General features: G+C 35.7%; 1 protein-coding gene and 1 pseudogene across 5 annotated transcripts in view; one reads left to right on the top strand and one right to left on the bottom strand.

Annotated features, from left to right (window-relative positions):
- Vps54 (VPS54, GARP complex subunit) overlaps window positions 1–26751 on the top strand; it is a 114151-nt gene that overhangs the window by 60364 nt on the left and 27036 nt on the right. For all 5 annotated transcript variants that reach the window (XM_004636157.3, XM_004636158.3, XM_023720836.1 and 2 more), the window contains exons 10-15: window positions 6518–6573; window positions 10916–11012; window positions 12882–13222; window positions 22673–22802; window positions 23578–23759; window positions 24396–24508. In XM_004636157.3, the coding sequence (XP_004636214.1) occupies window positions 6518–6573; window positions 10916–11012; window positions 12882–13222; window positions 22673–22802; window positions 23578–23759; window positions 24396–24508 (919 nt within the window). The remainder of the gene's footprint in view (window positions 1–6517; window positions 6574–10915; window positions 11013–12881; window positions 13223–22672; window positions 22803–23577; window positions 23760–24395; window positions 24509–26751) is intronic.
- LOC105742836 lies at window positions 9031–9916 on the bottom strand (annotated as a pseudogene).

Raw genomic sequence — 26751 nt, forward strand, 5'->3', positions numbered from 1 at the left:
TTGTACTTCTTCATTTGAGAAATATCTATTCATTTCAGATGCCTATTTTTGGATTAGGTCTTTAAATCTGAGATGTCTTTTTTTTTTTTTTCCCGAGTTCTTTATGTATTCAGATATTAGATCTTTGTCAGAGAAACAGCTGACAATTTTTTTTTTGTCACACTATGGGTTTTTTCTTTCAGCCTACAGGTGGTTTTTCTTTGTAATATTTCCTGTGCACTTGGGATTTTTGTTCATAAAGTATTTGCTTACACCTATGTTTTCAAAAGTTCTACCTATTCTCTCTTCCAGCAGATTTAGTACTTATGTATTAAAATTTAGATTATTGATCCATTTTGACTTTAATTTAGTGTATAATGAGAGATATGGATCTCTTTAATTAAAAGTCTTTAAGACTTGTAATCTTTGGCACATGAAACGCCATTTTTTCCAGCACCATTTATGAAAGAGGTTATCTTTCTTCCAGTGAACATGTTTGTCTTCTTTGTTAAAGATAAGGTGGCTAATTGTGTTTGGAGTTGTGTCTGCATCTTCTAATCTGTTCCATTGATCCTCGGGCCAGTTTTTTATTGTTTTGGTTTTTGTGAGTAGCATGCTGTTTTTATCACAGTAGCTTTGTAGCATAATTTCAAGCCAGGGATTGTGATGCCCCCTGCATTACCTTTGTTGCTCAAAGTTGCTTTTGCTATTCTAGGTTTCTTCTGGTTTCAAATACTTTTTAGGATTGTTTTCTCTAATTCTGTGAGGAATGCTATTGGTATTTTCATTGGGATTGCATAAAATCTGTGTAACAATTTTGGGAGTATGGACATTTTTACTATGTTAATTGTTCCTATCCAAGAGCAAGGGATAGCTTTCCATTTTCCGATATCCTCTTCTATCTCTTTTTTCAGAGTGCTATACTTCTCAATGTAAGGATTTTTTAATTCCTTTGTTAGATTGATTCCTAAGTATTTCATTGTTTTGAATGGTATTGTGAAAGGTGTTGTTTCCCTAATTTATCTCTCAGTGAGTATGTTATTTGCATTATATTGATTTTTGAGTGTTGACTTTATATCCAACTAAATGACTGAATATCATTATTAAATCTAAGAGTCTTTGGTGGAGTTTTGGGGGTCCTTTTTATAGAAAGTATCATGTCATTTACAAATAATGATAATTTTTCTTTTCCTATCTTATTCCTGTATTGAATAGGAGTGGTGACAGTGGAAATTCTTGTCTTGTTCCTGATTTTAGATTGAAAATTTTTCTTTGTAGGTGATTTGTTTCTTTTCTCTAACAGGTTTTAATATTGTTCTTATAGTGAATTTCTGGAATATTAATTATTTTACTTGGTAAATTTCTGGCATATTGATTGTTTTATGCTTGGTGATTTATTTGGTCATGGCTAATTGGGGTTCTATACATCACATATGTGTACATTAAATTTTTTTCCTAGGACAGCAAGATAGCTCAGCAGACTAAGCACCTGCTTAGGCAAATGCAAAAACTAGGGTTCATGCCGTGCTAGCCCTGTCCCCAGGCACCGTGAGCAGGCCACCAAGACCTGGTGTGGTGGTGCACAGCTGTAATGCCAGCACTGGGGAGGCTGGAAACAGGAGGCTCACTGCAAATCTGAGCTGCATAGTGAAACCCTGTACCAAATACATAATAAATAATAAATAAGTGAAAATTTTTTCCATGCTTGGTAAGTTTTTTGCCATTACTCTTATGAACAGGCATTTTATGATATTTGTGCTGTTTGTTGCTTTCTCATTGACTTCATCAATGTTATGTTGTTCTTTGCATCATTTTGCAGCTGTTGGGTTGATTTCTTTTATTGTACCTTGTTATTTTTAAGAAATCTTTCTTTTGGTGATAACTATCTGCAGTCCCATTTTCTAGATCTAATATTCTGTCCTCATCTTTGTTCAGTTGGCTGCATATGCTTTTATGGAACTTGTAATCTTCTGGATATCTGTTTATATCTGTTTAGTGCTTTTCTTATCTTTCTTGTATATTGGACATTTATGTTTTCCATTATTTTCCTAAGAGCATCTATTTTTTTTTTTTAATTTGTGTCTACTCTAGGCTCACTGAGCAAGTCCTTCGTTTTAATTGCCATCTTTTTTTTTAACCTGGTAATTTTTTTTTTTCCAGTACCTGGGATCAAACTCAGGACCCTGCACTTGCCAGGCAAACTCTTATTCCACTGAGCTAGCTCCTCAGCCCCTCTGGTGAATTATTTCTGATCTGAATTTTCTCTATAGCTTCATTCATCTATTTTTTTTTTTCTGCTGCTGCTGCTACCATTCAGAAAATTTAGGTGGGTGGCTTCTGATTTCCTCTAAGTCTGGGACTACATTTTACTTTTATCTTTTGTTATTTTCTACATTTGTATTTTAATTTGTTTTTTCTGTGATGCTTATACATTTCTTATGGTATGTATCTTTCTCACTAGTATTAAGACTTCCTTAGGCAATGTCTGTTCCTCAGAGATGTTTTCTAGGTGTAGCTGGCTCTTAGTCTGCGTGTCTATCCCGAGATCCTACCTTCTCAGTTTATTAGAGATGAGAACTTGCTGTCTGTTTGGCTCGGCACCCAGTCCTGTGGTACTGGATTATGATGATGACCCCAGGCAATCACAGTTTTGTTATATAAGGGAGAACAATTTGTTATAATAGGTATAACATCCTGGCTAACATAGCACTGTTAGCTATGATCATAGCATCAAGCACAGCCTAGGTAGTGACGTACCATGTTAACTATTAATTTTGTACCTTTAAATATAGTAGCACAATCTACAGTTACGTAACAAAATCCAACATAAATCAGGAACTTGTTTAAAGTGAGTTTCCTCTTAGTAGAGTGATTTTGACCCTTTGCTGGTAGTGGTAGGGCTGAATTTAAGAAGGATAGGGGAAAAACATATATATATATATATATATGGAAAGAATTATAGTAGAAACAAGGCTATAGGACAAGGGATGATCTCTGAAGCTTTAAGAAACTGAAAAAGAGAACAAGAGAGAAAGAATGGAAAAAGCAAAAGAATATCAAAGTAAACCAGAAAGACTGGAGACAGTGTTTACCTACATAACAAAAAAAAAATTTTTTTTTTTGGTTTTCTTTTTTTTTTTCTTTTTTTTTTTTTTGCAGAACCAGGGATTGAACTCAGATCCTTGCATTTGCCAGTCAAGCGCTTAGCCTACTGAGCCATCTCCCCAGCCCTAAAAATATATATATTTTTTAAAAAGACATTTGAGAGAAAAAAAGGTGAACAAAATAAACAATAAATACTATATATTGAAATAAAAATCTAAATAAGAAAATCTAAAAAAGACCAAATCATGATATCCTCTAGTGTGCATAGTTTTGTAGTGGTACCCAAGTCAGAGCCTAAAACTGTGTTAATCCCACCAAGTCTGCTGTAGGATTAGTTTTGAGTTGGGGGCTCATCTTTGACTCCAGATCTAGGGGCGGAGGCTAGTTTTCATCTAGTAACTTTATGTCTCTGGGTAGTCCGCCCACGTTTCCTTATCATTCTTGTCTCTGCCTTGCTCTCCCAGTTTCTGTGGCACCTTCAGACAGAGACACCCTGAAGCTGCTCCCAGTCCTTATACAGCCTTCTCTGTTCCACTCCCATTGCAGTCTACCTCTTTTTATGCTGCTGGTCACGGGGGTAGGAGAAACGCTGCCTGCAAAGTCAACCCAAGTTTTCTTGGTCCTACTTCTTTTTCCTTTCTAGCAAGGGTAGTGCTGACTTTCTACTTATTGCCCTGTCATGGTCCAAGGCTGTGTAAATACCATCTGTGTTCCTCTCTCATGCCATTGGTCTCATGATAGGAGAGGTGTATTGTTCCACTCACTACTTTACTGTAGCCACCACAGTCCCTATGCCTAGAGTTTCCAGTTAGCTGATATGGTGCACAAGAAAGAAGGAAAGAAAAATTTGGTGACCCATTGGGAAGGGAGCAGCTTCCTGGTCACCTGCCTCTGTGTATGCATGCAAAATTTGTTGCCTGGCTAGGATATCCTTTGTTTGGAAGAAGGCAAAAGAGGCAAGAGGCCATATATCCCAAATTTATTTTGTGTGACTTGAGTTTGCTGCTGGTGTGGTCCATCACCTTTCAGGGAACTTCCCAGAATGAGTTTCTGTTTTATGCACAGGTGTATTTCCCACAGGCAACCCTATAGGCTACATGTCATCTTATAAAATTCTGTGCCTTTGTTTCTTTGATCTATAGTTATTTCAGATTGATTTTGGCATCAGGATATATGTCCTCTCTTTCTTCCAATTACCTATATGTTTAGATGATTTTCTCTGAATAACTCCAACATGGCTCTAATTCAGTCATGTTGAATCAATCAAGTCTGTTTTTCTTATTTAAGACTGCTTCTTAGACTGATATCCAAAAGTTGAATGATTGGTCAGAAAGTAAGAAGTATTTTTAAATTTTTTTAAATTTTTTTTTTTTTAACATTTATTTATTTGTGTGTGTGTGTGTGTGTGTGTGTGTGTGTGTGTGACCAGCTCAGCCCACCAGGGGGCGGGGCTGGCTGGTATGTGGTGCTGGGGGATCGAACTGTGGTCCCTCTGCTTTGCCAAGCTTGTTCCAAGTAGGTGCTTTAGACCACTGAGCTATCTCACCAGCCCAAGAAGTATTTTTAAGTTGCTTGATACATAGAACTGGATTGCTGCTTGAAAATCTTATACTTCTATCAGAAATAGGTAAATGTTAATGTCCTTTTTATGGTGATATCTAGCAAATTATAAACTAAACTCTGTTGTTTTGTTTTTCTTGATTTTTGCTTTTTTATTCTCATAAGCCTCACCTAATGAATTTCAGTTTTTTTATAAATGAAAAAGATATTTTAAATATTTACAAGGCTTAATCATTATCTTTAGGTTGAATGTACATTAATGAGTCTTTAATGTTTATAAATTTTTTAAAAACTGCATTCACCTTTTCTTATATCTCTTTAATTTTTTTTTCTTTTTTTCTTTTTTTCTTTTTTTTTTTTTTTTTTTTTTAGGGAAGGGTCTACAGGGTGTTAGGGTCTCACTACTAGATTGGACTTGTAGTGATGCTCCTTTTTACAGCCTCCCAAGTACTGGGATTACTGGGTGCGCCACCACTCCCAGTCTCAATCACTCAGTACTCCCTGGGGGCGGGGCCAGCATAGCAGGCCCAGGATTTAACCTCTGGCCCCTGTGCCTGCTTGCAGACACTTTAATATGCTGAGCTATTTGGCCTGCCCTTTATATCCCTCTCAAACACTGATTAAGACACTGTATTTTTAATCTGGTATAGCCACTTTGGAAAACTGACAGGAGAATCTACTAAATATGTACACATTATAAACCAGCATTTCTACTCATACATATTCATACAACATAAATTCTTCAATAAGTTTGCCAAAACACAGTAGAATAGGGCCAGCCAGATAGCTCAGTGGAGAAACCTAGGGACTAGGGCTTGATCCCTGGGGTACCCTGCCCCAGGGTTGCACTGAGACAGTGATTGAGACTGGGCACAGTGGTGAGTGCCTGTAATCCCAGCGGTTGGGAGGCTGAAAACAGGAGGATCACTATAAGTCCAATCTGTGTAGTGAGACTTTGTATACCCTGTACTAAATACATTAAAAAAAAAAGAGAGAGAATAATGTTCACAGCTGCACTACTTATTTAAAAAAAGAAAACAACTTGAGCTCCATTATCAGTAAAAAGGATAAATAAAATTGTGGTGTATTTTTGCAATGAAATACTGTACAGCACTGAAAATAAGTAAATTACTCCAAACTGCTTAAATGAACATTACAGACAGTGCAAAAGCAAAGAAAGCCAGATACAGAGTAAATAGTGTATAAGTCCACTTGTGTAAAATTCAGACAAGCAAAATTACTGTATTGTTTATAAATAAGATAGTATCTTTTTGGAGGAATCAGTAGCTGGGCAGAGAGCTGGAAAGAGGCCTGGGATACTGACAGTGTTCAGTTTCAAAAGCTGAGTTCTGGTTGATGAGATGTTATCCATTTGTAAAAAGTATTTTAAACATATTATATGATTTATATTTTTACATTTTAAGCAAAAATTTTAACACCTGTGTGTAAGCACTTATCTAAATAGTAAAGCACATCATATGAAGTCTAAGCATTTATTAACTTTTTAAAGTTTAAAAATATTGCTAGCTATTGCAACAAAAGTTAAACCTTCATTCAATATGTGTTTTTTGGGGACATTAATATTGGGGTTATACCTTGCTTCTAAGTATTAGAGTTCTATATTTCTACTTATGATTGTGAGTAGTTTGAATAAGCGAGTTTAATTGTTACAAATTAAGCATACTGTACAATAATTAATAGGGTTGGGGTAATGCTTCAGTTTTTCAAATACCTTAAGGTATATATAAGAGATTTTCTAAAAAAGTTTGGTAAAGTTATTGTAGTCAACAATCATTTCGAATGTATTGGTGAAACATTCAGTTCTTAGGATTCTAAAAAATTAATCAAATTGTTTTTGTTTTTAATTTTGCAGTGTGTGATTAATAAAGTTTTACAAATAGAAGAAATAGACACAGATGTTGTTGTGAAGTAAGTATAAATATATAGGTTGGTAGTTGTCAGTCAGGGAAAAAATGACTTGTGCAAATTGGAATAATTTAAGGAGGATTTTGTTAAGAAATTAGTGGTTGAGATATGGGTCAGGATATGAGAAATCATAAATGACACAAGGCCATAGGGAAATAAGTCATTAACAGGATTCAGGAGAAAGACAGTAGTAGTTGATAAAAAGTTGTGTCCTTGAGTAGAGGGTAGCAATCATCACAAAGTAAACCTTCAAGGAGGAAATTGGAGCCGGGGAGATGGCTCAGTGGAATAAGCATTTCCCTGGCAAGCGCAAGGGCCTGAGTTCGATCCCTGGTTCCGCAAAAAAAAAAAAAAAAAAAAAAGTTGGGGGCTGGGGAGATAGCTCAGTAGAATAAGTGCTTGCCTAGCAAGTGCAGGGTCCTGAGTTCAATCCCCAGTACCACAAAAAAAATAAATACATAAATAAATTTTTTTTTAAAAAGGAGGAAATTGGAGTAAGTACCATAGTGTAGTCCCCCTTATCCTTGGGATATATATTCCAGCACCCCATATGGATGCCTGAAACCATTGATATTACCAAACACTACATATACCACATTTTCCCCCATGAGTCCTGAAGTGTTGCCACATAGCACCAAAGTTAATCTGTCTTTCCATGTTTTATACCCACATGCTTTTTTCATGTCACCACTCTTGTGCTGTGGGGGCATTATTAAGTAAAATAAAATTATTTTAACATAAGTGCTATATTAAGCCAGGTGATCTGATAACTAAGATGGCTACTATATGACTGTCCATATGCAACATGGATGCACTAGGCAAAGGAATAATTCATGTTCTGGGTGGGAAGAAGCAGTTTGGTCCAAGGCATTATACTATTCAGAATGGCTCATAGATTGCAACATGAATTTTTTATTTCTGGAATTTTCCATTTGATATATTTGAACTGCATTGACTGTGGAAAATTATTGCTACAGAATTTGAAACTACAGATTAGAGTGACTCTCTGTAAGGGCTCCTCATTGGCTAAGTCCATCAGGTTGCCCTCACATGGCAAAAAGGGTGGGAAAGGGGTAAAAGGTAGATACAAAGCAGGGGAATTGAAGATAATTCATACAGCAAGATAGTAGGATATTAAGTAAGTAGATAGTAAGTATTGTTTAAAGTAACTATATAATTAAAACCAAGTTAATAGGCTTTGAGGAGTTTAATGTTTGATTTTGAACTGTGTTTATAATTTTTGAGCCTTGGGAATTCTTATATTTTGAGAAGAATAGTGTTACTTTATTTTCATTCATGTGGAAATCTAACTTCATTCACTTGTTTAGGATATGAATAGCAATAGGTACAACTATGAAGCTTCTTGAGGCAAACATACAGAATGGAGTCTATGAAGTGTTAATTTTCACCTCACCCTACTTGCTGAAAACTCAGTTTAGAATTAGTTGAATTAAAATAGAATCCAAGTTAGGAACTAAATAGGAATTAAGATAGAAAATAATAATTGTTGGAAGATAAATCATTGGAACTGTTAGAAACTCCATGGACATGAAGAGTTAGTGATTTCTTTTTCTGTAGGGACTTTTCTTAACTTAATGTAGAGATCTTCCTGTCTATCCAGTATAAGAATAGTTTTTGAGAGTCAAGTACTGTCTGCAGCAATATTCATGACAGATTTAGAGTAATAAATTGTTGATGCTATAAAATATTTTTTGTAATTCTGTTTTGCATTAATCTTTTATCTTTGAAGTTAAAGATTGATGTCAACTATTCAAGTAATATTGGCTGATATGTGACAATTTTTAATGTGCCATGCATTGCTCTATGTATTTTTATTAACTCATTTAATACTTACAATAACATATAGACTCTGTTCTTTTTTTTTTTTTTTTTTTTTTACTCTTAAGGCATTTATTTATTTATTTATTTATTTTTAATTAATTAATTATTTATTTATTTAGTGTGTGGCCAGCTCAGCCCACCAGGGGGCGGGCGGGCCAGCATGTGGTGCTGGGGGATTGAACCGAGGTCTCTGCTTTGCTTGAGTTTAGCTTGTTCTAAGTAGGTGCTTTAGACCACTGAGCCATCTCACCAGCCCCAAAAGGCATTTATTTATTAACACGTTCTCTGCCAAGATTTCATATTAGGTTAAAATTCAATCCAGTCTTTTTACATTTCTCTATTGAGGTTGGCATGTCAGTGCGTTACAGAAAAAAGCACCTTCTCCAGCAATCAGTGTGACCAGCATATGCATAGTAAGCCCCACAGTCAGCCCCTATGTTCCCCAGGTGATCCACCTAGATGCTAATACTACTCTGCTACAAGGTAAAAGCTCCTAACTCAAATTTATTGGAAAAGGAGTGAAACTTCTGCAAAGTGCACTTTTGAAAAGAGGTACTTTTTGCGTTTGAAAAGAAACTAGTGAATCCTCTAAGAATAATAAAAGGGAGTATTTTACAGTTAAGCACATGATTTAGAGAGAAGAATTCCAATGTTGCTCTGCTGGTCAATGGTGTTACTACTCTTCTTTTCCTCCTGTGGGCCCCCTTCATCAGCTATCACAAAGCCTTCATCTGTGGCATAGAGAATGTCTACAGTCCTTTGCGATACAGGGTCATTTTCCCCCTCATTCTCCTGGCAAATCAATTCAGTGTTCCTTAGCTTTCCAAAGTAGAAATCTCTTTCTTTCTCCAAGTCTTGAATGGTAAGTTTCAATACATTGACCTGCTGCATCAGTTCAGCTGCCTCATCACCCCCATTGCCCACACCTGGATTCTTTTGTACCACACCTGAGCCAGCCTTAGGAGTTGAAGTAGTTCTCTGGGTTGAAATGGGTCTCTGTGGAGCTGCACTGCTCAAGCCGAGAGTTTCTTCGGTTTATTCTGAGCTGGAGCAACAAGACAAGGAGCCACTGCAGTTTCTGGACCTTCTCTGGCAGCTTTCAGATCATACTGTTTTCCATCGTAGTTTGCATTAAAAAATTTCTTGAACCACTGAACAAATTCAAAATTGTCCTGAAACTTTCCCCAGGGAAGCGCTTATTCCACTGAACCATCTCCCCGGCCTACTAATTTATCCACAGGAATTATTTTATCAACACCCATCCTTTTAAAACCTCTTGTAGTATTTTGAAGTTCTGGATATATTTATGTTCTAGCTTAGCTTGGAATTTTACTTTCTTCAGTGGAGGCAGGGAAGAGCATATCCATAAACTGACAATAGGCAGCCCCTGAGCACAACTGTTCAATCTTCATCAGATTCAACTGCAGAGACTCATTGATCCAGGCCAGCATGTCATGTCGACTTAGATTATCAGTGGTGACGTTGAGTATACGTTCACTGCCATCTTTGGCTGTCAGGGGAACCGCATCTACTGCCCGCACCTGGCTCTGGTTCCGTCTTAGTCTTGTTCAAAAACCATTAGAGTCTGTTCTTTCCTCATGTTAAAATGAGAAAATTGGAGCACATAGGGACTAATTCACTTAGAGTCACATACCTAGTAATCCTAGAAAACTACTAAAATGTTGAACTGAGGCAGTGTGGCCATATTACTTCTTGTATGTGGAAAAGTATGCTTTAGTTTGTAGTGAGAAAAGTAGGTTATTAAATTTCTTGAGGAAGATGTTAGTTTCTATTTTTATTCCAGAAGATACCATTACCTTTAACTACACTTGGCTTTTTATTTTTTATTTATTTTTTGTATTTTAGGGAAAGAGTACAGAGTGTTCAGGGTCTCACTACTAGCTCAGAATCATAGTGATCTGCCTGTTTACAGCCTCCCAAGAGCTGGGATTACAGGCCTGCGCCACCAGGCCCAGACTCAGTTGCCATCTCAGCATGCCCTGGGGGCAGGGCCTGCATGGCAGGCCCGGGGATGGAACCCCCAGGTGCTTTAATCCGCTGAGCTATTTGGCCGGCTCTAAAATTGGCTTTTTAAAAATGATTTCTTTAATAGTTACAAAGTGTGTTCACATGAGTTAATATGTCAATATATTTCATTAGATTAGTTTTAAAAGATATTTAAAGAAGTAGTTGTTTGGTGGTTGACCTCTTTAAGATTTTCTTTCAGCTTTTTTTTTTTTTTTTTTTTTTTTGTGGAACTAGGGATTGAACTCAGGCCCTTGCACTTACCAGGGAAGCGCTTATTCTACTGAGCCATCTCCCCAGCCCCATTGAGCCATCTCCCCAGCCCCATGACCTCTTTAAGATTTGATGATTATAGTTAGAAATCTAGATAAAGTTGCATTTTATTCTTAATATTCAAGCATATCTTTTCCTCTAGTTAGGAGATGTTATCTGATTAGTCCTATGATGACATTATTTATGGTTTTTCCCCCCCCCCCAGGCTTGCAGATCAAATGAGAATGTTAAATTTTCTCCAGTGGTTTGATCTATTAAAGGATATTTTCTCTAAGTTTACAATTTTCCTACACAGAGTTAAGGTAAGCTTATATGTGTTTGTCCAGAATATCCCTAAAATTTAACCAGCTTTCTGGAATAAAACACAACTTTTTTGGTTTTGTAATTTTTCTAAAGAGGTTTGGTTTCAAATAAGAGTAAAAGTACCTTTAAATAGTTTAGGAATTTTTATAATTTCGAACAACTTGTTTTATATTAAAAAAAATATGGTTGCCTGGTATTAAATATTGTGTAGTTTTTCCTGTTCTCATTTTGATTTTTGAATCCTTCTAGATTACATAGTGGTTCAGTACTGTGAGAAACACTTATCTGAAGTCACTAAATTTTTAGAAATTTAATGCTAATATAATTTTTAAGGATATTGTTAAGATTTAAATTATCTTATTAGTGTCCTTTATTGTGGGTTGTTTTTTCATTTGATCTGGGGTCCAGTTAAAGATCACTTATGTTACACTGAACTGTTTTTTAGGCAAACCACTTAATTTTAAGCCATGTAGTATGTGGAAAAGAACACTTACCACACAACATTATTTAGAAGAAAAGATGTTACAGACTATCATATGCATTGTTTGGAATTACTAATATGGCATAGTTATATTTTAGTAAGAAGCAATTACTGAATGTGACATTTATAAGGGACCATTTGTGAAATTTGATATTGTTTGTGTTACCAAGTGTTGTATATGCTAGTCAGTATCCCTAGAATTTCCAAAGTGCCATAGTAAGTCATCCTAGCAACTTCGGTATCTCTCTATGTCATGGCTCATCCTTATTCAAATAGAAGCAATGCTAAGTCACATACAGAAGCACTTTAGACAAAGTCAGAAAATATTTCATTGTGTTTAATTTAGACTGCTTGGCATTAGTAGGATTAAAAATATTGATCCTACCTATTGATAGTGATGGGCAACACACCTTTTTTTATGGATAGATTATTCAACAATTAGTCTGTTTTCACTTTTGTGTATATTCTGTGACCTTTATCATCATATGTATTTATTATTATATGTCTGGATAAATAACAGCATCTGCGGGGTGTTTAGGGTCTCACTACTAGCTCGGACTCACTGTGATCTGCCTGTTTACAGCCTCCCAAGAGCTGGGATTACAAGCACACGCCACCATGCCCAGTCTCAATTGCCATCTCAGCACGACCTGGGGGCAGGGCTGGCCCGGGAGGCCCAGGGATTAAATCCTGACCCCTGCACCTGCTTGCAGGCACTTTAATCCGCTGTGCTATTTGGCTGGCCCTAAAAGTTTGTGATTTTACTGAAAAATAATGGTAATCACAAGCTGTCCTTTTTATTTTTTAAAGAGAATACAAAATGATAGAAGAAAGAAAAAATTAGAAACAATATAGAATTTCACTAAACAAAATAATAGGTATTTGACAATGGTTGTTGTGTCACATAATATTATCTTCAAATTAGTTCAGAGTACCAGATTCAAACATGTAAAACTGGAAAAAAAGAAAGAAAAAGAAAAAAACTTAAGCATTAACTTCTTTCAATAGGCCAACAGAAATCAACAAGCTGTTCATTTTAGTGGAAGCATTTTTAAATAATTAAAAATTATTTCTAGTTTGGTTGTTAGATTATAGGGCCACTTAAAATATGTGTTACTTTGTTTTCCCTTACTTTTTCATTAAAAAGACAGTATTTTTTAAAATCAGAAAAAGGTTGTTTTGCATTTTTTTTTTTACTCTCCTGGGGATTGAACTTCAAGTATTAGATTTTTGTGTTTATGTAGTATGTGTATGTAAGGCAATTAAAAACAAAGCCTTTGTACTGTACTATAAATTTGTTTGAAGGGCCTTGCTAAATTAAGTATGAGATATTTTAAATCCTTTATGAGTATATCTTCTATCTTTTTTTTTTTCTTTCTTTCTGTAGGCAACATTGAATATCATTCAAAGTGTTGTTCTCTCAGTTCTTGACAAAAACCAAAGGACTAGAGAATTGGAGGAAATTTCACAGCAGAAGAATATTGCAAAAGATAATTCACTGGACACAGAAGTGGCTTATTTAATCCATGAAGGCATGTTTATAAGTGATGCATTTAATGAGGGTGAATTAGCACCTGTAACAGTTGACACTACCTCTCAAAGAAATGTATCTCCAAATAGTGAGCCTTGCAGCAGTGATTCGGTATCCGAACCAGAATGTACTACTGATTCTTCATCCAGCAAAGAACAGACATCATCATCTGCTACTCCAGGAGGTGTGGATATTATGTAAGTATAATGGCTAAAATCAAATAGACAGGAGTTTTGAATCATTTATTAAGGGTTTTAGTACAATTGAGTACTCATTGTATTTAAAAACCATGTAGATTTTCATCTTGGAATTTAATCCAAATAAATTGTTTGAAATGTTACTTTTTGAAAATGTATGGAAAGTACAGAGATGGTAAACATTGTACGTAATGGAGAAATTGCAGGTTTTAAAGCTAAAAATAGTTTTATTTAATTATTTTATATTTAATTAAATACCCTTATCTCAGTGATATGGTAACTGATGCTTGGAGAGCTTACATGATTTACTTAAAGTCACCAGTAGCAGAATTGTTTGGAACTAGGTCAGTTATTATCTTGGTCATTTTTCTTTGTTTTTTGTTATCATTATATTATATATAGCAGAGATCTGTTTGGCTTGCTTTTTTGTGTGTGTGGTGGTACTGGGGATTGAATTCAGGCCCTTTTCACTAATATATATCACCATCCCTTCTTTTGCTCTTTATTTTGAGACAACATCTTAATAAGTGGCCAGGCTGGGACTTGAATTTGCAGTCTGTCTGCCTCATGTTCCCAGGGTACATTATAGGCATGTGCCACTGCAGTTAGCTGATTTGCGACTTTGCAATTTCAAAGACATGAATTTCTGGGTAGATCACAGTGTACATCATTTTAAAAACTTTTTATTGGGTCTCAGTGATATGATAACTGATGTTTGGAGAGCTTACATGATTTACTTAAATTTACTCACAGGCGCAAGGCCCTAGGTTCAATCTCTAGCACCACAAAAACAATGAAGGAAAAAACCTACCATCCTTTCTTTCTTTCTTTCTTTCTTTCTTTCTTTCTTTCTTTCTAAATGTATTTGGTACAGGGTCTCAGTATGCAGCTCAGACTCATAGTGCTTCTCCTGTTTTCAGCCTCTCCAGTGCTGGGATGACAGGTGTGCACCACCACACCCGGTCTTGGTGGCCAGCTCAGCACACCCGGGGCAGGGCCGATGCAGCTTGTGGTGCCAAGGATCAAACCCTGCTCCCTGTGCTTGCCTAAGCAGGTGTTGAGCTATCTCACCGGCCCTAAAACCTATATTGAAATAATTTCAAATTAACAGAAAAATAGCCTCTAAAAGTCTTATATATGTAAGTCTTCATCCAGAGTCTCCAGTTGACAGTTCACCACCCTGTGTCCCCTTTTTTCCTTTCTCCTTTATATCTCATATTTTTTTCTGAATCAAAAAATAATTTAAACTCCTGCCAGCTAGGCATAGTGACACACACCTGTAATCCCAGCACTTGGGAAACTAAATGCAGTACAATTGCTGTGAGTACGAGGCCAGCCTGAACTATGTAACAAGACTCTGTCTCAAAAAAAATTAACAGTAGTTTACAAATGTGATGTCACATTTGTCCCAGTGTATGCATATTACTACAATATGTATTTGATAAACACAAAGAAATTCTACATAATCAGAATGTATCACTTAAAGAGAAGAAAACTGATAGCGTATTACAATCTAATTCATAGACCAGAACTGAGCCAGAATATACTACTGATTTTTCATACAACAAAGTGCAGACATCATCATTTGCTACTTCAAAGTTCAGAGTTCACCAGGTGTCCTAGTAATCTCTGGTATCTAAAAGTTAAAACCAATAAAAACTTTCTGGTTTATGAGTATAGTTTAAGTTTAATTATTATTAACAGCAAGACTCAGTACTTTTGTTCATCTTTATATAAATCAACCAGAAGCTTATAGAAGACAGATTTACAGCATTAAGCAAACTGTAACTGTCTCTCTTTCCATTGTGTAAATTTTCCAGAGAGATTAAAACAAGTGTCTGCTTCCAAATGAGACAGAGTTAACAGTTCAAAAAAAACTAGACAAGTCTAGCTTGGTCAGTTAACAAAGCCATTGACAATTTGAAGGCTCTAGCACTGACAACCTGTGGTAGGCCACTGGTTTTGTAGGGCACTATTTAAAACAGAAAAGTAGGATCAAAAGCAAGAAGGAGACTTGAGAAAAGTTATGTGTACTTTACTCCTGTCCTATCCTTATCAAGGAACTACTGGTCCCAGTAAGTACTGTCTGGCTACGATGATGGGTGATCTTGTTGCTTTGTAGTTTGGCATACATCCTCAGCACCTGGTAAGGGCACATTGGACAACTAAAACAGTGGTTTACTACAAGATGGAGTCACGTTGACTAGAATTTATAGAATAATTCTTATACTCCATCCCTTATTCTGATTCTTCCAATCTTTCCCCCTCTTCTGCAGTGTTCCCTGAATAGTGTTGGAAGGGGTATGATCTTCTTTGACTAAGAACTGAACATTGGGAGGTTATTTTATAGCATCAGATGCTTATTCATAAAATGATACAAACATTAATCAAAAATGGTGTCACCAGGTTAAGTGTGTGTGCGTCAGGACTTAGTTACGTGTTTCTTAATTCACTTAAAGGAAGCCCTCATCTCAGTTCTGAGGTCCCTTTAAAGTTACTCCACGTTTGAGGAACAAGGGCAGCACTCCTGCTTAACTGGAGAGGGAAAGTTCCCACACTCAAAAGTTGGAGGGATTGTAGGTGTGATAACTGCCTGCTGCAAGAAGATACCCCTCAGCTATGGCCAACAACAAAAGTAATCTATAGGCATAGACACAGATGTTTAGATGTCAGTTTCTTTGGGGCATCATATCCCTTTAACAAAATAGCAGTGATTTACCTGTGATTTCCTCAACAACAGATCTTTGTCCTGCCTTTCAGTACCAAATATGGGTTCCCTTGGTGCAGGAAAATGTTTGTATCCACATTTTCAAAGTCTTAATTTTTTTTAAAATTCATAACTTTATTGATAAACAGATAGCAATGAGACAGTTTCAAATCAAATCGGTAGGACAGTTTCAATAACCAACACACTGCATATATTCTTCTTAGTGGTTAATTGCTGTACAAGATGCGGACCTGAGATCCTATTTACAAACACCATTAGAACAAATCATTCTATTCATTAAGAGAATGTAACTATATATCTATCCCAACCACTTTAAATACACAGATACAAAATGGACATTCATCGGTATACCCCTTTTTTTCTAAATTCCGTTATTTGAATATTATAGGTGTGTAAACTCTGCAAAATATTCTAAAAGAGTCCAGTAGCCCATAATAGCATTGGGTCTTCTGTTTAACTGGCAATGCCAGAAATTATTGACCTGAGTCCCCCACAGCTCAACATAACAGCAAGGCTTTACTTCCTATATTTCGTCTTCATACTTTTCTACTGGATGGTTAAGACCAAGGTAAAGCAGGACCTGTGCAACAAGAGTTGTAGCTTTTGGGTGTGATAAGGTCAGTGAAATCCCCTCAGGATTTATCGTGAGATCCTGTACCTCAGATTGTAGAACCTTTGTGAGTGTCAGCCATGTGGATGAGTCATGGCCATTGCTTGGCCAGTGTGCTCTCTGTGAAAGCCTGAGAGAGTGTTTTCTCTCCATGTGACTCTCCTTAGGCACACTCTACATCATCGATCACTTTCTTCTTTGGCCCCATAATCTTCTTGATCAGAAAATTTGGGACACTACTGAGTTACATGACGTTACAGTACAAGTTCTCATGTGTCCTGAGTCTTAATTGTCAAAGTCTTAATTTTGTACCATCCCAGAAAGTGGCTTAGCCATAGGCCTACAGTCCATCCCTTTATTGGACATGTTGTGTTTATTGTCATTGAAGTAGATCTAGTGATGGATTGCACCATTGCAGGGCTTTAGGTAGAATTGCTGCTCCTGTTCTGTATACCTGGCTTCGACCCCTTTTCATGATTGGAACCAGAACTCTGTTGGAAAATTGTCTGTTCAGGTTTCTTTATGTCACAACCATCAAGGTTCTTGCTATTCTCTAGAACAAATGGTTACTGCATAGTGGGACACACAACTGTTTAGCCTTCCCCAAGCTAAACAGTTTTGAGACTTTCTCAAAAGTCTCTTCAGCCCTTTGTCTCATTCCACATAGTTCTACTTTTTATCAAGTTACATAGAGGGTGGATGATGAGTAAGGAGGGATATGAAAATATTCTGGTAACCTAAGAGTCTTAGTAGTGCCTGTAACTGCTTTACATTTATTGGTATAGGATGCTGCAGAATTTTCTCAATGATCTTTTCAGGTATTGTTTGTGTCTTAACCATAAAACTCCCCCAAACTATACTCTAGTACCAGGTTCTTGACCTTGTGGGGATTGATTTCTGTCATCTTTATATCTTGTATATCATCCAGATATTTTCCTAAGTCTGTGAGACACTCAGAGGTTATTATGATACCATCTATATAATGAAATATTTTCAAGATAATAAATCAACATCCTAAGCCACCATTGCATTGCAAATGGTGGACATGTGCAGGTAGACCTGAAGGAGCACTTGAAAGGTCCATTGCTGTCTGTTCTGGGTAAATGTAAAATTGTTCTGGGATTTTGCAGATAAGGGAATACTAAAGAAAGTATTAAATATAGGAAGTAAAGCCATGTTGTTATGTTGAACTGTGGGGGACTCAGGTCAATAATTTCTGGCATTGCCAGTTAAACAGAAGACCCAATGCTATTATGGGCTACTGGACTCTTTTAGAATATTTTTCTGAGTTTACACACCTATAATATTCAATAACGGAACTTAGAACAAATGGGGTATACCGATGAATGTCCATTTTGTATCTGTGTATTCAAAGTGATTAGGATAGATATATAGTTGCATTCTCTTAATAAATAGAATGATTTGTTCTAATGGTGTTTGTAAATAAGATCTCAAGTCCGCATCTTGTACAGCAATTAACCACTAAGAAGAATATATGCAGTGTATTATTTGTTGAAACTGTACTTCTGATTTGATTTGAAACTGTCTCATTGCTGTTTATCAATAAAATTTTGAAAAAAAAATAAAAAAAGAAAGTATTAATAAGATCTAAAACAGTGTAAAATCCCACAAACTACATCAGGTTTTCATTCAGGGGAACAGTATTGGGTACAGTGTCATGGCCAGGGAATAGCAACTTATGTAACCTTCTATAACCCACAGTCATTCTCTACCAGCCATCAGACTTCTTTACTGTAATTGCTGACTGTGATGTGCAGTGTATGCCCCAACAGCATGTCTACCCCTCATATAAGCTTGGTCTTTTTTACCTATGGACATCTCAAGATTTAGATTTTTCTGTTAGGTTAGGCTCAGATTGATTCAGAACTAATTTAGCATTTTGGCAGAGTTCTTTGTGATAATTATTATCAGTGACTTGTGCATAAGAATTCTTCCTTCATAAGTTTTTGACTCTACCTTTCGGTGGGGTTAACACAAGGGATTCTATCTTGATATTTTAACTTCACACTTTCCTTATATTTCTCTCTTATCTTTATGAGAGTTCCCCAATGGTCTTGCTAATTAGTCATTGTTTCCATTGTCCCTCAACACTGGAATGTTGTTCCAATTGTTGGTCTTACCTGGTTCCACATTGGAGGAGAGTGTTGACAATTGAGACTTACTGGTGTAGCCCCTTTAACCACATTTGAGCAACAATATTTAGAAGGAATAGCTCTTAGATCTGATAAAACTAACAAGATCAAAAATTTATAATAGCCAATCATTCAAATTTTTTTCATAAGCTTCAATCTTTATAAAACTTAACTCAGACTTCCTGATTTTGTCCCTGTCTTTCTTTTTTTCATTCTAGTGAGATAAAATCTTACAATACAAAATGCCCCCTATATTTATTCGCTTCTTTAATTTCTTCCTCTGAGAAGAGGAAGGGTGTAGAGGTGAAGTGTAGGAAGTGAAGCCGTGCTGTTATGTTGGGCTGTGGGGGACTCAGGTCAACAATTTCTGACATTGCCAGTTAAGCGGAAGACCCAGTGCTGTTGTGGGCTGCTGGACTTTTTTGGAATGTTTTGCTGAGTTTACACACCTATTATATTCAAATAATGGAAGTTAGCAGAAAGAAAGGGTATACAGATGGATGTCCATTTTGTATTTGTGTATTCAGGGTGGTTGGGGTGGATGTATGGTTACATTCTCTTGATGAATGGGATGATTTGTTCTAGTGGTGTTTGTAAATAGGATGTCAAGTCCGCATCTTGTACAGCAATTAACCACTGGGAAGAATGTATGCAGTGTGTTGATTATTGAAACTGTCCTACCAATTTGATTTGAAACTATCTCATTGCTATTTGTTTATCAATAAAATTAGGGCAAAAAAATGCCCCCTAATCCCAAATCTATCCTTATGCACAGAACTTTCTATCTTCCTCTCTGTCCTGCTTACTAGTTCCCTTTATTACAAGCCTCTTGGCCACTTGGATATTAAAATACTCCTGGTTCATTTTTCCCAACTGTTAGTCTTGGTTTACATACAAATGTTTACATTCTCATTAGGACTCGTTGAATAACAGATTTCTAGGTAATCTTTTAAATTATATTAGTACAAGTAGAAAGAAGAGCAAGTTAGTCTTGTATTTGTAGTTGAAGAACTATCCCAGTGTTATGCACAAGAAATGTTTTAAGCATAACAAATTGAAGCACCCCTCTAAATATACTCCAGTTAGAATCCAAAGGTAAGTATGCCAGCTAGCCAAGTTGTACCCCAGTGCACTCTTTCAACTCTTCAAAGATTGCCAGGAATGCTGGTTCCCTCTCTTCGCATCCTGAGACGTTGGTCAGCCTCAGTCTTGCTCCCCCTAGGATCCAGGGCAGACTTTGCATATCTAAAAAACATTTCCACCTGACATCCAACTTATAGTTGTTCCCCATAACAGCTTGGATTTAGAATCTGGCTGAGGTTTCCCAGACCTTCCATCATCTCTACTATGCCAGCAGTGTTCTTCCCCAGCACTGGTACTTTAATAGGTTTATCCTGGTTCTTTTCCTCTGGTATTTGCTTAGTGTGAACTTAGGCTTAGAGCTCAGTCTCTGTTACTCCTGCCATGACTTTTATTTACATATCATACATATAGATACCATACATATAGATAGATTTGTTTTTACTATATAGATATCCTTTCAACTTAATATTATTTATTGAAAATACTCTTTACTGCTTTATAGTGCAACTCATGATAAGTCAAATATTTAGATATGTGTGTCTGTGTTTGTACTCTTGTTCGTTTTTATGTCTTCGCACCACTATTAAGTATAATTATCTTAATTACTATAGTTATTGTAGCTTTTTAATAACTCTTAATATCTGGAGTAGTAATTTTTCTTCCTTTTCTTCAAGATGGCCTTTAGCCAGGCACAGTGGTACCAGACTGGAATCCCAGCTCTGCAGGAGACTAAAGCATGAGGGCCACAAGTTCAACCCCAGTATTGATAACTTAGATCCTATCTCAAAATAAAAAAAAGGCCACAAATGTAAAAAGTCCAAAGAATATGGATTCTATCCCGAGTATTAACCCCCCAAATTACGTTGACTTTTTATAGTCTTTTGTAAATTCATATACATATTAGCTTTGTTAGTTGCTTCTGTTAACATTTTTTAATATTTTATTTTTAAAGGAAAAATCCAGAATTTGCCCTATTACAACATAACTGTTGTCTCTCTGTAAAGGAGCCTTGAAAAATATAGTCCCTAGCTTTTTAGCTGTTTGCTAGCTAAAACTATTTGCTCAGCTAAAACTATGATTGTGGCAAAAAAAAAAAAAAAAAAAAAAAAAAATGTTGAAAGGTAGTTAGCAGTCTGCTGTAATATTTAAGATTCCTTTAAAATAGAATGTAGTCTCATAGTTTTTATTCTTTCCTTTCATTTTCTCTGTGGCTCATTTTGTGTTTTGTATCTTTTATTTTTTATGTTTTTCTGGTTCTCTATCACATAGTACTACAACAACATGTAACAAATTCTATGGATAGTTCTTTCTGTGTTTAGTCGGCACATGGGTATTTCCACACCACCCAAACCAAAGGGACAGGGGGCTGGGGAGATGGCTCAGTGGAATAAGCGCTTCCCTGGCAAGCACAAGGGCCTGAGTTCAATCCCTTGTTCAGCCAAAAAAAAAAAAAAAAAAAAAAAAAGTCTGGTACAAAAAAAGTACCAAACCAAAGGGACAGTGAATTAGTTGTTGAGAGAATATTTGTAGGTCCCAAGTTATTTTATACAAGGCTTCTGACTGTTCTTGTATCAAGTATTTTTGAAGTATATAATTGTGTCATGGATATAGAATGCACAAAACTTATATCTAACATTTTAATGTTATTAGTGGTAGACTTTTGCTATTTTCACTTTTTCAAGATGATTTATAGTTTTTCAAGGCTTATTGTTATGCAGATGTGGGCACAAAAAAATACTTTTCCAGACAGAAAATGGGAAAAGAAAATTATTGGAAAATATTAAGAGTTGTGGAGTTTTAAAAAATGAAAAAAAATTGATTACATTAAAAAAAATTAGTACAGGGTCTATAGGATCTCACTACACAGATCAGACTTGTAGTGATCCTTCCTGCTTTTTCAACCTCCCAAGCGCTGGAAATCCAGGTGCACACCACCACACCCATTCTCAGTTGCAGTCTCAGCATCCCCCTGTGGGCGGGGCTGCAGACTGGGGGTCGAAACCCTGGCCCCTTGTATCTGTCTAAGCAGGTGCTTTTATCTGCTGAGCTACCTGCCCCCCCTTTTTTCTTTCTTTCTTTCTTTTTTTTTTTAAACAGGCTCTTGCTGTGTGATTTAGGCAGGACTTGAACTCTCTGTGTAACACAGAGAACTATGGCCTAGAACTTATGCCTTCTCCCTGCCTCAACCTGGGTACTGGGATTACAGGGATGCACCATCATATCCAACTGTTTAAAGTATTTAGTTGTGATTAAAAAACATAAAATATAACAGGTTAATAATTTCTAAGTAAAAAAAATTTCTAAGTATATAGTTAAATAGAGTGAAACATTTATATTGTATAACCAGGTATCTCAAAAACTTTTTCATCTTATAGAACTGAAACTCTCTACCCATCAACAGCTTTCCATTTGTTTTCTCTCTACTTTTTGTCTTATAAATTTAAACTCTTTAGTTCATGCATACCAATAGAATCCTACAATATTTTTTTCTGTATGGTTATTTCACTTGCACTGTTTCTTCAGGGCTCATCATGTTGGTAATTTACATCAAAATTTCCTTCATTTCTCTTACGAATGAAGTAATATTCCCTTATGTGTATATATGCCGTATTTTGTTTTCCAATCCACAGATTAGAGTATGAACTAAATATTAAAACACTATTGCAAAGAAATAATTATTCTTCTATAAGATTTTTGGGTAAAATATGTATTATCTGAACATTTTTAAGTGATACTTCCCATTAAAAACTAGGAAGTATTTGGTAGATTACAAAAGTTTTTCTTCAAATGTGAATTTTACAGCTTTTTATTAATATATTACCTTTAGAGAATATTGTGTTTATGGTTTTCCTTAATTCTCCTTTTATCTTTTACAGGGTTAGTGAAGACATGAAATTAACTGATGCAGAGCTAGGAAAGCTGGCAAATAATATCCAGGAATTATTGTATAGTGCCTCAGACATATGCCACGATCGAGCTGTCAAGTTTCTCATGGCAAGAGCAAAGGTATTTTCACCAAGCATTAGATATTTTATATTTATATGTAATTATTTTGATTGATTGATTGATTGATTGATTGTAATGTATTTAGTACAGGGTCTACATGGTCTCCCTACATAGATTGAACTCATAGTGATCCCCCTGTTTTCAGCCTTCCAAGTGCTGGGATTACAGGCAGGCGCTACCAAGCCCAGTCTCTCAGTGTCTCAGTGCACCAGAGGCGGGGCCAGCATGGCAAAACATTCTTTTCAAATAATTATCAAAGGATTTATTTTAAAATATAAAATTTTAGTGATTAATTTGAATCTAATATGCTGTTTTATATACATTATATACCTGTATAATTAAATATAGAGGCTATTAATAAAATTAAACTCCAATATTGTGAAAATTTTATAGTATGAACTGAATTCGTTTGAGTTACTATATTAGTCATGTAAAATCAGAGTCAAATTTGACATCTTTGGTTTTTTATTTTGGGTCTGAAGTATTACGAAGTTTCATTTAAGTGATAAAATACTGTTATCAATTGTAAGGGGCCGGGGAGATGGCTCAGTAGAATAAGTGCTTCCCTGGAAAGCACAAGGTCCTGAGTTCAATCCCTGGTTCCACCAAAAAAAAAAAGTGCAAATAGTCCAATTTTAAATATGATAAATGCTACAATTAATGTATTATGAAAGTGGCATAATTAATATTGATTCTCATTAAACTATGTTGGTTTTATAATTTAGCATATTTGACATACTAACTCCAATGACTTTGTATTATTTTTAAAATTTAGGATGGATTTCTTGAGAAGCTAAATTCCATGGAATTTATAACACTTTCTAGATTAATAGAAACATTCATTTTAGACACTGAACAGATCTGTGGAAGAAGAAGCATGTCGTTATTTGGAGCATTGCAGAGCCAAGCTAGCAAGTTTGTAAATAGGTTTCATGAAGAGAGAAAAACCAAGCTCAGGTATCATTACCATATGTTTTATTCTTCAGTTTTGTTTGTTTGTTGTAAAGTATAATTATTGCTGTAAAAAGAAAACTTAATTGACTACCAAATTATGGAATTAAAAATCACATTTCTTGGCTTTTCAAAATAGAATTAAAATGTTTACTTCTGTTATAAAGTGCTCTTCAGAAAGATCCATGAAAATATACATGGATTTTTTCCTCATTTGAAATTAAGTAAATTATGTTTCCTCATTCTCTTTGATGAGGCTAGGAGCTATAAAGATAGGTGCTAGACTACATATGAATGAGTCCAGTTTATTAAGGTATTCAGCATTTTTATTTTTTTTTTATTTATTTTTTATTTTTTATTTTTTTTTAATTTTATTTATTTTTGTGTGTGGCCAGCTCAGCCCACCAGGGGGCAGGGCTGGCTGGCATGTGGTGCTGGGGGATTGAACCGCGGTCCCTGTGTTTTGCTAAGCTTGTTCTAAGTAGGTGCTTTAGACCACTGAGCCATCTCACCAGCCCCTATTCAGCATTTTTAAAGTGATATATACTAACCTGAGCTTTTCTTCCTTTTTATTTTCAATTGAAGAAGATGGTGTTGAAATATTATTAAAGTTAGCCTTCCTTTATTTTTAATTTTGTATAGCCTTCTCTTGGATAATGAGCGCTGGAAACAAGCTGATGTTCCTGCTGAATTTCAGGATCTTGTTGATTCTATATCAGGTGGAAAGATTGCTTTACCTGAAAAAAAATCTGGGGGTATGTATATTCTTTCATACTTTCTTCCAAATTTATGTTGTTTATTTATTTTGTATTAACACCTAATATTTTAAAAATTTATAATGTCAAAAAAATTGATAATGTGTTTTTTTAGCTTTTTTAAAAATTTTTGTTTTGGGGCAGAACTGGGAATGGAACTCAGGCCCTTGCGCTTACCAGGCAAGCACTTATTCTACTGAACAATCTCCCTGGGCTCCTAAAGTTTTTTTTTTTTTTTTTTCCTTTTCTGTTTGTTTGGTTTTTTTTTTTTGTTGTTGTTTGTTTGTTTGTTTTGTTTTTTTTTTTGGAACCAGGGATTGAACTCAGGCCCTTGCACTTGCCAGGCAAGTGCTTATTCTGAGCCATCTCCCTGGCCCCTTCTTTTCTGTATTTTTAGGGAAGGGTTTACAGGGTGTTCAGGGTCTCACTACTAAATCACACTCGTAGTGATCCACCTGTTTACAGCCTCCCAAGAGCTGCAATTACAGGTGTACACCACCATACCCAGTTGCCATCTCAACACACCCTGGGAGCGGGGCTGGCACAGCAGGCCTGGGGATTGAACCCCCAGCCCCTGCATCTGCTTGCAGGCACTGAGCTATTTGGCCGGCCCTATAATGTCTTGAAAAGCCTACAACTAATAATGAAGTATAGTAAATGTAGTTGACAGGAAAAATATTTACAGTAATTTGTAACAATAATTTCAAATGCTTGTTGAATGTTAACCACACGCTAGACATTTTACGATGTGTTTTACTTGCATTTCACTTTAGCCTCAGCGCAACCTATCATTATATTACTATTGTTGCCTTAAGAATGAGAATGCTTGAGGTTTAGAGGGATCGAAGAATTTTACACAAGTTATACTTGACACTTGAACTTGGCTTTATGTAATTTTACAGATGCGTATTTCTTAATTCCTATACCACATTGTCGAGAGATATGTTTCATTCAGTGAACTCTAGTTAGCTTCCATTTTGTGTCATATATTGAGACAGATAACAGCTATAATTGTTTTTAAAGAAGCTAAGTTTAATGAATAAAACCAAGAGAATATATGTCTGATCACAAGTAATACAGTTATATGATAGAGGAAGCCAAAATGTAAAGCACTGTGTGTGTGTGGGGGGGGGGGACTGCAAGGCAAAGAACAAAGGAGTAGAGAAGTAGGAAGAAATCAAGAACATAGATGTCAAAATTAGAGGTTCACAACATGAGAGAATTGTCACTGGTGCCAAATTTGGTTAAGTTTGATATGAAAGGATATAATGCTAAGGAGATATCTTTGTATACAAATTGAAATATCATATAATTAAATATACATGCATTCTGGAATTAAATTTTTGAATATTTTTAATGGAGAAGGTAGTTGCACTATTTCAAATTTTCTGCCTTTAATGAAGTGTTAATTTTTTACATAGAAATATTCTCAAATTGTTTACTATACATTTTCACAAAATGCAAGTGCATTACAAGAGAAAATAAAATAAGATAATGGCAGTAAGTTTGACATATAGGAGATTCCTTTCAATCTAGATAATTAAGTGTAATGATGGGAGTCAGTGCTAAGGGTGGGTAGACAAACAGAGTATACCTTTTCTGTAAGTTTAGGTGAAAAGGAAAAGTAAATAAGACATGAGTGCAATCAGAGATTGTCACCTCAGATGGTAGTTGAAAGAAGAGTTTTTTTGAGGTAGGAGAAGCTGAATTTTTATATTTAATAGAAATCAGAGCGGAAGAGGGTACTCTATAGGCCAAAATTCCAAGAATTGAATATAGATTTTAATGAAAGACTGCCTACCTCTTCTACCACTACGACAAATGGGAAGGGGTTAAGATTAGCTATAAGGTAAGTTTGTATAAGGCAGAGAGGGAGTGAAAGAACTAAGTACATCTCTGCTGTTTGATGACTATTTTCAATAGGTAACAGTGTTAGGTGGTGGTTAAAATTTTTAAACTGATTGTATGATATTAGCAGAATGTAAGATTTATGACTCATCAAACATTTCAAGCTGTATTTGACTAACTTCCCTCTATGTGAGATGCTGTGCTAGATAACTAGGGCATGTTTTCTGTTCCTGAGCAGCTCCTAGTCTTTACATTTCACTGTTATTTAAACCAGAATGATTTTTTAATTAATACATGAATGCATTAACAGAATGATTGGATTAACCTTTTCGTTTTTCTTCCTGCATAGTGAACTATTTTCATTTTCTCTTTGGAAGATTTTGATGTTTCTGCCT

This window comes from Octodon degus, unplaced genomic scaffold, assembly GCF_000260255.1.
Source record: "Octodon degus isolate 3935 unplaced genomic scaffold, OctDeg1.0 scaffold00078, whole genome shotgun sequence".
NCBI lineage: Eukaryota > Metazoa > Chordata > Mammalia > Rodentia > Octodontidae > Octodon > Octodon degus.